At 48.8% G+C, this 10,370-nt stretch overlaps 3 protein-coding genes across 7 annotated transcripts in view; 1 reads left to right on the top strand and 2 right to left on the bottom strand.

The window, feature by feature from the left end:
• Positions 1-341: 341 nt before the first annotated feature.
• Positions 342-1,880, bottom strand: FAM187A (family with sequence similarity 187 member A). Its single transcript, XM_067716820.1, has one exon. The coding sequence runs from the start codon at positions 1,861-1,863 to the stop codon at positions 619-621; it is 1,245 nt and encodes a 414-aa protein (XP_067572921.1). The 5' UTR covers positions 1,864-1,880; the 3' UTR covers positions 342-618.
• A 132-nt stretch (positions 1,881-2,012) lies between these two features.
• Positions 2,013-6,245, bottom strand: CCDC103 (coiled-coil domain containing 103). Of its 4 annotated transcripts, none has more exons than XM_067716845.1 (4): positions 6,178-6,245; positions 4,531-4,682; positions 3,998-4,130; positions 2,013-3,323 (listed from the first exon to the last, which is right to left on the bottom strand). In XM_067716845.1, exons 2-4 carry the CDS (start codon positions 4,671-4,673, stop codon positions 2,892-2,894), a joined length of 708 nt encoding a protein of 235 aa, XP_067572946.1. In that variant the 5' UTR covers positions 4,674-4,682; positions 6,178-6,245; the 3' UTR covers positions 2,013-2,891. The 4 variants fall into 4 exon arrangements, with proteins under 4 accessions (XP_067572946.1, XP_067572942.1, XP_067572944.1 ...); XM_067716841.1 differs by having other exon boundaries at positions 5,338-6,233; XM_067716843.1 differs by having other exon boundaries at positions 6,116-6,233.
• A 167-nt stretch (positions 6,246-6,412) lies between these two features.
• Positions 6,413-10,370, top strand: part of EFTUD2 (elongation factor Tu GTP binding domain containing 2) — a 32,941-nt gene continuing 28,983 nt past the window's right edge. The window contains exons 1-2 of one of the 2 annotated variants that reach the window (XM_067716812.1): positions 6,413-6,568; positions 9,578-9,686. In XM_067716812.1, coding sequence (XP_067572913.1) covers positions 9,582-9,686 — 105 coding nt within the window. In that variant the 5' untranslated portion in view covers positions 6,413-6,568; positions 9,578-9,581. The remainder of the gene's footprint in view (positions 6,569-9,577; positions 9,687-10,370) is intronic. The other variant, XM_067716813.1, reaches the window with a different exon arrangement.

The following is a 10,370-nucleotide window of genomic DNA, read 5'->3' as shown; positions in this document are numbered from 1 at the left end:
CTGCAGCCCTGCTGCCGGCCCCCCACAGCCTTTGCTTCCCACCCCTTTTCTCACCCCCAGCCCCCAGCCTGGGTGCAATCTGGCAGGAAAGTCCTGAATTCAGTCTCCAATTTCCTCACCCATTTCCCCTGTTGTAGTCTCTACCTGTATTCCCAAACTCACCATTTCTACCTGCCAGTCCCAGGATGAGGCTGGGAAAGAGGATACACACCAGGTACCCCGACTCTTTTCTTCCTCCCTCTGCTACCCCCAATTCAAACCGCCTACTTAGCAATCCTCGAAGGCAAGAAAATAAAGCACGTTAAACACTGTTCAACACCAGACAGGTGATAAATGTTAGGTTCACAAGAATTCTTCCTTCTCTGAAGTCAGAAGACACGTGCACCCTGGCTACTTCCATCTCGCTCCAGTCCCCCATCTCCCACCAGCCTCGGGCCTCCCCACTTCCCGGATTGGGTCTCAGACTCGCTCATGACAGCAGGGAGCAGGTTATAGCTAACAACTTTGTCCACATGCCCTGCCACACATCCCAGCTCAGGATGCCTATCCAGAGGCATCTGGTACCATTTAACAAACACATTTGAGCACAACTGGCCTTCAGAGCTGGGAAGAGAGAGCCTAGGGGGAGAAGTTGGGATAACAGCGGAATAAGTAACAGCAGCAACGACAGAGGTGAATAGTGATGAAGACTGCCGTGATGAGCAGGTAGCCTATCAGGGTGAGCACCAGGGCAGCCCGAATCTCGGGGTTGGAGAACGAGACTGGGTAGCGGCCTCGAGATGTCACGCCCAGTCGGAGCCCAGCGATGCGCACGCCCTGCCTCCAGCAATAGTAGATGCCCCGGTCTTCCAGCTGGGTGAAGCGGATGTGGAGATGGTTGCCGTGGTCGATGAACACCCTCATGGACCTGTTGACGCCCTTTAGGTACTGCGTGCGGTAGAGGTACTGTTGGTCCTTGTCCCAGGCCACGGCATGCTCCGGCCGGGCCCCGGGACAGGAGATGATTAGTCCATGGCCCAGCCTCTGCTGGTGGAACTGAATGGGCACCGGGGGCAACCAGGGCCGGCTGCCCACTTTGGCCACGTAGCTGAAGAGGGCCATCACACCCTCCTGGATTTTCTTCTTCTCCTCGCAGGGCACCAGGCAGCTCCGAAGCAGCAGCTCGGGGACGTGGTCTCTGGCCTTGGCCCGGAGCTGCCTGGGCACAGCCCGTGAACCACAGGACACCACGTCGGGCAGTGTCTTGCGGTAGCGGGGGGAGAGGCCTGGGCTCTGCAGGTAACACAGGCCAATGCGCCACTGCTCCCCGCGCACCCCGCAGCGGTCGCAGGGGGTCCACTCCCAGAAGGTGGTGAAGACACGGAGGCTCCCGTGGTACTCATCTGCGAAGGGCTCCTGGCCCTGGTCCTCGAAGGTGGCCACCATCCTCTCACTGCTCTGGATGTCCACGTCATAGGCGTAAAAGTAGTCCCCCTTGCGGGTGCCGCAGAAATACAAGCCTGAGTCCTCGGGCTGCGCCCGGAAGACCAACAGGCTGAACATGTGGATGCTGAAGCGGACCAGCATGTCGCTGCCCACGCGCACCTGGGCTGCCTCCGTCAGGACCCGCCCATCAAAGTCCGTCAGCACTTTGGTGTGGCCGCTGCCGAGGTGCTTCTGATAGTACCAGACGACAGCGGACACCTCCTCGGGCTTGCAGTGGCAGGGGAGCTCGAAGCTCATGTCAGCCAGGTAGGCTGCATTGTCAAACATCAGGAACGCTGGGCAGGGGGTCCTCTGAAAAATGTTCTCCTTCTCCACGATTTCAAAGGCCTGGAGGCTCCCCAACACCCACAGGAGCACAGTGGCTTGGGCCAGGTTCATGCCTGCGCGAGGGAAGAGTCAGAGGGGGCGGGGCAGAACCTAGGCACTAAAGGCCTATGGGGCTTCTAGAAATCACTGCTGGGAGGAGGCATCTAGATGAGGAAAGGATTCAGCAGCCAGGAAAAGAAGCAACAATCTGCAGAGGAAGCTGCCACAGACAAGGCAATTTATTCCCAGTGGATGTACAAGATGCCCTTCTAACGTTCCGGACGTGATCTTGAGGGAAAACCATTCTAGAACCTGGCCCTTTGTCCCCTTTCTAGAACACTGGCACTCACTCAAGAATGGATCAGGGGAAGCCAGAATAAGAAGCAAGGGCCCAGGTACCAGGACAGGGGAATCTCTGCCTCTCTGTTCCAGGCCCTGCCCTGCCTGCCCGGTGGAAAGGTCCTCCCTTTGGTTAATCCAGGAGTTGAAGGCAACCCTCCTACCTGCACAACTGGCCACCTGAAGATGCCTGGGAGGCTGGCCAGGCCTGAGCTGATGGCTTGGGGTTTTCCCAGGCTCAACCTGCACGGGAACTCAGCCCCTGGAGCTGGAGAAAAATACTGCACCTCAAATGAGGTAGCATTTGATCGTTTATTGATTAAATGTCCATTCTGTTGGTTTCCAGTTACAAATACTCTTGTTAAGAGCTATGGAGATCAGTATTAATTTATCATGGAAGATTAACAATTTTGCTTTTTCCTTTTTTTGAGTGGAGGCTATAACTGGTGGTACCGGTGTTTGGTTGAGTGCTCACCCACCTCTCAGGGCCATGGGCTAGCAGACTGGCAGACTCTAAGGGTGGGAAGCAAACGTCTTTCAACTTCTTGGGCCCTTGACCATCCTGTGGATCTAACAGTTCAGAATATGGAGCCCCCAAGAGGCTGGAGGAAAAGGGAAAATTCAGTTACTGCTTTTGTTGTGAAACTTCCAAGACCAGAGGGAGTTAGGTGTGGGCTCTTCATTACAGTCTTGCAGAGCCCTCGAGACAACGAAAAACGCCTCCAGTGACCACTGGGGGCCTCTGAAGGTAACTGCTCCCATCAGTCCACATGGTACAGCCTTAGCAGCACCTGCAGAAGACTCTCCTCCTCCTGAAGCCCACCAGGCTGCTCCCCCAGATCCCGCCCCTCCAGGCTGGGGGTGCCCATGGCCTGCAACTTCTGAAACAAGGCTCTGCAGCTCTCTCTCTCCGCATGGCTCATCAGGCTCAGGTTCAGGGTGAAGCGGCCGGTGCCGGCCAGGCTGCGCAGGATTCCCAGCACCACCCACCGGTCAGCTGGCCTCACGTGATCAGCCAGCGCCATCAGCATCTCCCCTAGGAGTCCAAACCCCACATCCATCTGGAAGAGGCGGCCCAGCTTTGGGCCCCCGAGCTGCAGCAGGGCCTCGTAGCGCTCCGACCCACTCCGCAAGTATCGCCGCCAATCACGGTAGAACTCAGCCGAGGTCTCGGGCTGGAGGCGTGTTTTCTCCTGGATCGCAAAGGAAGGAAAGAGAGTACAGAGCTCCTCCAGCTGCTCTGTGACAGTGAGAGTGAGGGGAGCCTGTGGATTTTCATCTGAGCTCTAGTATCACTCTCTGAGCACTGGCAAGGCTGCGGTCCCTGTGGGCCTCATTTTCAGATGAGGGAACAAGGGATGGGATGGGGAGGGAGGGTCCCAAGGAATCCAGGCTGTGATTTGAGACTCTCAGTTGTACCAGACTTTTCCTACTGATGAATGTGGACATAGCCCTGCTCTGCAAGACTAAGTCAGAGTTTACTCTGGGCAGGGCAGGAGAGGGGGTAATTGGAAACCTCGGGAGGAGAGAAAGGAACTCCAGATGAGTATTAAGGATATGACAGGCTGGATCTCCTTCCCGACACTGCCAGAGGGTCACAGGCTCTATACCATAGAACTCGAGGCAGAGCAACCCAAAGCTGATCTGGGAGTGGGACAAGGACTGAACGACAGGGGCCTGCCGAGCCCACCTTTCTGACTTGTTCTGGTTGGTTTGGGCCTCACCACCCGTTGGTTGCTTTTCTTTCTGGGATTGGAGGCAGAAACCTGCCTCTGTTGGCTTTACATGAGAAATAAGGAAAACATATGTGTTATAAGAAAACAGGGTTGGAGGTTTAAGGCAGAGAATCCTGCTGGGCCTCACCTACCGGGGAGATTTCAGTGGTTTCATCCTGGGAGGGCCTTCCCTGAATAGTGTGACAGTTCCAGGGCACAGTCTTCTTTCCTCCTATCTTGTCCTTCGGCTCCAGCGGCTTCAGATGTGATGCAAGGACAATACCCCTACAGGCAAGGGACAGAGATTAGGGGATGGACCTAATGCCATCTGTAGGTGTGAGGTGGCTGGACTTTGTGTGATACCGGCTGAACCTGTTGGCAGGCCAATATGACAATGATAATAACAACAACAGCAACAATAGCTGACAACTTTTGAGCACTTTCCATGTGCCAGATATTGTGCTCAGAATCTTATGTGCGATAACATTTAATCATGACGGTGGTTACTCTCTCTTACGGATGAGGAACAGAGGCTCAGATAGGTTAAATAACTTGCACAGGATCACACAGGTAGCAGAAGGTACGGCCAAGACTGAGCCCAGAATTGTCTGACTCCAAGTGCACGCTCTTATCCACTATGGTAAACCATAACAGGAGAGCCTGAGAAAAGTGGCAGTAAGCCGACCTGAACTCCTCATAGGAAGCCACCCTCTGTTCCACTGCCCGTAACTTGGCAGCATTTTCCCGTTTGTACTTCTCATCAGCAGTGAGTGCAGCCTGCAGCTCTTTCTCCAAAGCCTTGAAGTCAATGATGTCATTCCTTTTCATGGCCTGTGCCTGGGAAGGCAAAGGGAATGAATGTCAGCAGAGGGTGAATAGCAGGGGTGGGGGGTTGCATCTGGATTCTTTGCCAGCCCACAGAATGACCCCAAAGCTGTCAAACTCTAGATGTCTAGTCACTTATCTTGAGGAGGGTGTTATAAAAATCTAGTTCTCTATTTTACAGAGGGAAGCTGAGTTGCACAGTGAGGTCTTGCTTAAGATTTGTTGCCACTGAAAATAGTCTTGACTTTCAATTTAGTGCCTTGTCTTAATTTTGCTCTCTGCCTCTGAAAATATTTTTTAATTAAAGTATAATTGACATACAATGTTATATTAGTTTCAGGTGTACAACATAGTGATTCAACATTTATATACATTACAAGATGATCACCACAGTAAGTCTTGTTACCATCTGTCATCATTTAAGGTTATTACAATAATATTGACTATATTCCCTATTCTGTATATTACATTCTCATATATTTTATACCTGGAAGTTTGTGCTTCTTAACCTAGTTCGTCCACCCCACCACCCCCTTCCCCTCTGGCAACCACCAGTTTGTTCTGTTTTGTTTGTTCATTTGTGTTTTAGATTCCACATATAAGTGAAATCATACACTATTTGTCTTTCTCTGTCTGACTTATAATATCCTGTAATGCTGTATAATACCTTAGCATAACACCCTCTAGGTCCATCCATGTTGTTTTAAATGGCAATTTTTCATTCTTTTTTATTCTGCCTCTAAAAATATTTTAGCATTGGTGCTTTGGCTGAGGAAGCATTTGGATTTCAGAATTCAGCCCCTTCACATTTCCACATGGACTCACTCTATAGCGAGTTGTGATAGAGGCCCTCACACAAAAGCAGAACTATTGTAACCTACTCTTGAGCCCTGGGATAAAATTCCACTCATTGTTAAATGTCTTTAACGAGGAATGATACTTTCCACCCAAACCAGATTCAGTGACTGAGCAGGAAATCAAGTAGAGGTGGCAGAAGAAGGGGCTCAATGATCCCCGTTTCCAAATCCCTCTGTCCAGCCAGGGCTGGAGCACAGATTCCTAGGTTCTTGGGCAACCTCTTTAGCTCTGCCACTGTACTGCTGCAGCCTCCGCATATCTGAGGCTGATTGACCCGTTCTACACGGAGATCACCTATATGGGTTCTAGTCTTGGCTCTAGCATTTCCTTACTGTGAGACCCCTTTGACCATCAGACTCCTAGTGCACTAAGCTAGATTACGTGGTGAAGTCATCATCAACAGCCCTAGGGCCGGGAAGCTTGAGGTCTACAACCAACCCCTCCCTCCCCCTCCACCCCAACATGGGTAAGCTTGAAGACCAAGAAGGAGGCTGGGTTGGCCAGGAACTGAACTCAGGTGTCCTGGCTCCTGTCTAGTTCTGAGCCCTTGCCAGTCACTGAATAAATAGAACACCTAATCCTCCTGCCCCCTGACCTTCACCCCAGCAGCCAGCACCCTGGTTTGCTTTCTTTGGGGATCCCCAGTTACCGCCAGATCACGTCTGCTCAGCGTAGACCACGCCCAGCAGCTGTGGTTGCCCAGCAACTGCTCTAACAGCCTGCCCACGTGACCTCCCCGAAGGCCCCCGTCAGGGTAGCCCCGAGGCGCCTGATCAGATTCTCGCCTCCTCGGACCTTGTTTTCTTTGGAGCAGCCCACGCCTTGGTTTGGGGACCCACAACTCCGCCTCGCAGGTTCCTGTGTCCGCGGCCGGCATTCTTCCGAGCTGGTCCACAGGCAAAGGGCTGTCCTCCGAGGCAGAAACGCGACCGCGGCGCCTGCGGGGTCCTTCCGAATAGCGGGCGCAGGCGGTGCGGCGGCGTTGGACGGAAGCGCGGTCTCCGGCGGCCTACTCGGAGTTTCTGGCTGAGCAGCGGGAGGTGAGTTGACGCGGGTCCACGGCATGGGAAGGTTGCTCCTGTGGGATGGGAAATTAAATAATGGCAGATGTGGAGGAGACGTTATATGCTGTCTTCTCCTTTCACTTTACAGATGAGGCGGGAAAGGGAATGAAGGCCCTACCACACCGCCCTCACACACACACACACAGATTCCGGGGTTCCCTCCTGTCCATCTTTAAAACCCTTTCCCGGGGCAGGGGTCGTTCTTGCACTGTCCCTGCACCTGTCTCACTCCCTCTTCCAGCTGTGCCGCCTTCACCCTACTGTTTTTCTTGGAGAGCCTGCGTTGTAGCGGGAAGCTGCGGTGAAGTTTGGTACCGAAATTAACTAATTTGTGCAACTGTGGGCAAATCAGCTATCTTCTGGGTGCCTTGTTGGAGTCACTCATTTAGTCATTGAGCAAATGCTGATTGAGGTTCTATTTTGTGCCAGGCACCGTTCTAAGTGAAAAAAAAAACAGTCCTTGCTTCAACTGTAGTTGGAGAGATGACAGTAAATACACGAATAGATACGTGTCAGTTAATGATAAATGTTAATAAAAATAATAAAACAATGAAAGTGGGGGTTGGAGAATGTGTGTATAGGTGGAGCTTTTTTTTTTTTTTTTTTTTTTTGCGGTACGCGGGCCTCTCACTGCTGCGGCCTCTCCCGCTGCGGAGCACAGGCCCCGGACGCGCAGGCCCAGCGGCCATGGCGCGGCATGTGGGATCCTCCCGGACCGGGGCACGAACCCGCGTCCCCCGCATCGGCAGGCGGACTCTCAACCACTGCGCCACCAGGGAAGCCCAAGGTGGAGCTTTTTTTAGAGTGACAAGGGAAGGCTTCTCAGAGAAGGTAACATTTTATATAGTAGAGAACTGGGTGAGATGAAGGAACAAGGTATACATGCCCAAGGGGAGAGCATTTTGGAAGAGAATAGTAAGTGCAGTGGCCCTGAAGCAGAAATGAGGTGGGTTGTTCCATGGACAGCCTTCTGTAAAAATTTCTGCAGTCATTTCATGGGTGTCTTGGGAGAATGAAATGTGCACAGATGTGGTAGCTCTTTGGAAGTAAAAAGAATCTCTATGCATATGAAAGTTTCTATAATAATTTACATTTAATTATTAGTGCTTGGAGCTCTTAATTCTCTATTTTATCCACAGTTAGCACTCAACAGGGGCATTGAGGGAGGTGGCGGGATTAACCTCATGAAAGAAGTATCAGTATTTCAAAATTAAACATTCTGTTCAGTTAACATTTATCCAGTTTCTACTTAGGTGAAGCGCTATCTTGGTCATTGGCAGGTGGGCACAAGGAACGCAGGGTTCCTGTATTCAAGAATGGCCAAAAAATAATGCTAGCTAACATTTATTGAGCCTGGAACTGTAATAAATTGTTTACACAGCCTATTTTGCTTAATTCTCATAACCCTTTATGCAATGGGGATTAATCACTTTATTTTCCAATTAAAGAAACAAGCTTGGAGAGGTGAAATAACCTGAAATGACATAGTTATTAAGTGACAAAGTTGGGATTCAAATCTAGGTCTTCCAATTCCAGAGCCCTGACCATTAACCCACACTCTGGTCTGTTGCCTATTACTGTAAGCTGTAGAGGTGTTGGTGAGGGTAATTAGTACAGTTAACTACCATTCATGACAGAATTAAATGCTGATAAAGACACTAAAGGCTACAGCAGTATAGGAGAGTGAGAAATTGAGGCTATAGGAAGGCTTGAAGGAGGTGGTATTTGACCTGTTACTTTGAGTAGAATTTCTGGAATTGAAGTGGAGACAACCCACAAAATACTTATTAATTACAAAGAGAAAGCATGTAACTTTACAATGGAAAGGGCTGGTAGGCACCACCATAATCAGTGGTGAAGTTAACATCACCACTGATGGTACAAATTAAAATCATATGCCACTTGTTAGAAGATGCACTGAAAAGAGCACAGCATCACTTCTGTGATATTCTTGCCAAAAAATGCATAACCTGAATCTAATCATGAGGAAACATTGGCAAACTTAAATTAAGGGACATTCTACAAACTCACTAGCCTATAATCTGCAAAAGTTTCAAGTCACAGAAGTCAAAGGAAAGACCAAGGAACTGTTCCAGATTGAAAGAGACTAAAGACATGACAGCTAAATGCAAACATGGAATCCTGGATTGGCTCCTTTGCTGTGCAGGAGATTATTGGAACAGTCTGTGAAACTTGAATGGGGACCTGTGGGTTAGGTGGTAGTAATATGTCAGTGTTTTCTGATTTTGATGGTTGTATTGTGGTTATGTAGGAGAATGTCCTCGTTTGTAGGAATCACATGCACTAAAAGCAGGGGTTGGCAAACTTTGTCTGTCAAGGGCTAGATAGTAAATATTTTAGACTTTGTGGGCCATATGGTCTCAGTGGCAGCTACTCTGCTCCGCTGTTACAGTGTGAAAGCAGCCACAGACAATATAAAAGAATGAGCATGGCTGTGTTCCAATAATGCTGTTTTTATAGATGCTGAAATTTGAATTTCATATAATTAATTTTCACGTGTCATGAAATATTATTCTTTTGATTTTTTTCAACTATTTAAAAATAATAAAAAACATCGTACCTTCAGGACTGTTTGAAAATAGTTGGCAGGCCAGATTTGGCCACAGGCTATAGTTTACCAACTGCTGCACTAAAGTATGAGGAGGCGATGAGACATTGTGTCAGCAACTTATTTGCAAATAATTTAGGAGAAAGAAAGTTATGTGTACTATTTTTGCAACTTTCTGGTATTTAATTATTTTAAAATTAAAATTTGTTTAGTATTAGAAAAAAGAAGTGGGTGAAGTATATGTAAACAGAAACAGGAGTGGAACAGACAGGAGGGGAAGATGCAGGGCTTTGGAGGAGCAGTCAGTGGGTTGATGTAACTGGAGAGGAGACTGTGTGTGGGATATGGTCAGCCACAGGCTAGGGCGGAGGCCTTGATTACCTTGCCAGCATCTAACTCTTCTCCTTGAATTTTAGCATCATGGATACTGACTTGTATGATGAGTTTGGGAATTATATTGGACCAGAGCTTGATTCTGATGAAGATGATGATGAATTGGGCAGAGAGACCAAAGATCTTGATGAGGTAAAACAAATATATACTTTTTTCATCTCTCTTTTTTAAGAAAGCAATAAAGTAGTAACCATAAATTTGTTTTCTGTGTCTATGAGTCTGTTTCTGTTTTGTATATAGATTCATTTGTGTTGTGTTTTAGATTCCACATATAAGTCATATCATATAATATTTGTCTTTCTCTGTCTGGCTTCACTTAGTATGATATTCTCTAGGTCCATCAACACTGCTGCAAATGGCAATATTTCATTCTTTTTTATGGCTGAGTAATATTCCACTGTATACATGTACCACATCTTAAATCAGTCATCTGTTCATGAGCACTTGGGTTGTTTCCATGTCTTGGCTGTTGTAAATAGTGCTGCTATGAACCTGGGGGTGCATGTGTCTTTTTGAACTAGTGTTTTTGATTTTTCCATCATCCCTTCTCGTTTACTCTAGATGTTCACCCCAGCAATTCTCCCCTCTCTCCCATGTCATTAGTTTTCTCTCTCTACTAGATCATCCCCATCAGCATACAGATATGCTGTTGTTTCATCATAAAATCCTTTCACGACCCTATAGCCCCCTGTCGTTACCTCCCATTTCCCTGTTTCCCAATGCGGCACATCACAAAAGAGTTGTTACTTGCTGTCTCCAAATCCTCTCCTCCCATTTTCTCTGCATCCAAGTTTTGTCGTTTTGCCTCTCCCATTC

Source organism: Pseudorca crassidens, chromosome 19 (assembly GCF_039906515.1).
Source record: "Pseudorca crassidens isolate mPseCra1 chromosome 19, mPseCra1.hap1, whole genome shotgun sequence".
Classification (NCBI taxonomy): Eukaryota; Metazoa; Chordata; class Mammalia; order Artiodactyla; family Delphinidae; genus Pseudorca; species Pseudorca crassidens.
The sequence above is the reverse complement of the archived record's forward strand: the minus strand, read 5'-3'. Positions and strand labels throughout refer to the sequence as shown.

What these genes read in the sequence shown, in the direction of transcription:
- FAM187A (XM_067716820.1), bottom strand. Translation starts at nt 1,863, where the DNA reads ATGAACCTGGCCCAAGCCACTGTGCTCCTGTGGGTGTTGGGGAGCCTC.
- CCDC103 (XM_067716841.1), bottom strand. Translation starts at nt 5,367, where the DNA reads ATGGATGGACCTAGAGGGTGTTATGCTAAG. An exon ending in CTAGAGGGTGTTATGCTAAG is followed by an intron (nt 4,683 to 5,337) that starts GTATTATACAGC and finishes TTGCCTTCCCAG; the next exon opens with GCACAGGCCATGAAAAGGAA. An exon ending in GCTTCCTATGAGGAGTTCAG is followed by an intron (nt 4,131 to 4,530) that starts GTCGGCTTACTG and finishes CCTTGCCTGTAG; the next exon opens with GGGTATTGTCCTTGCATCAC.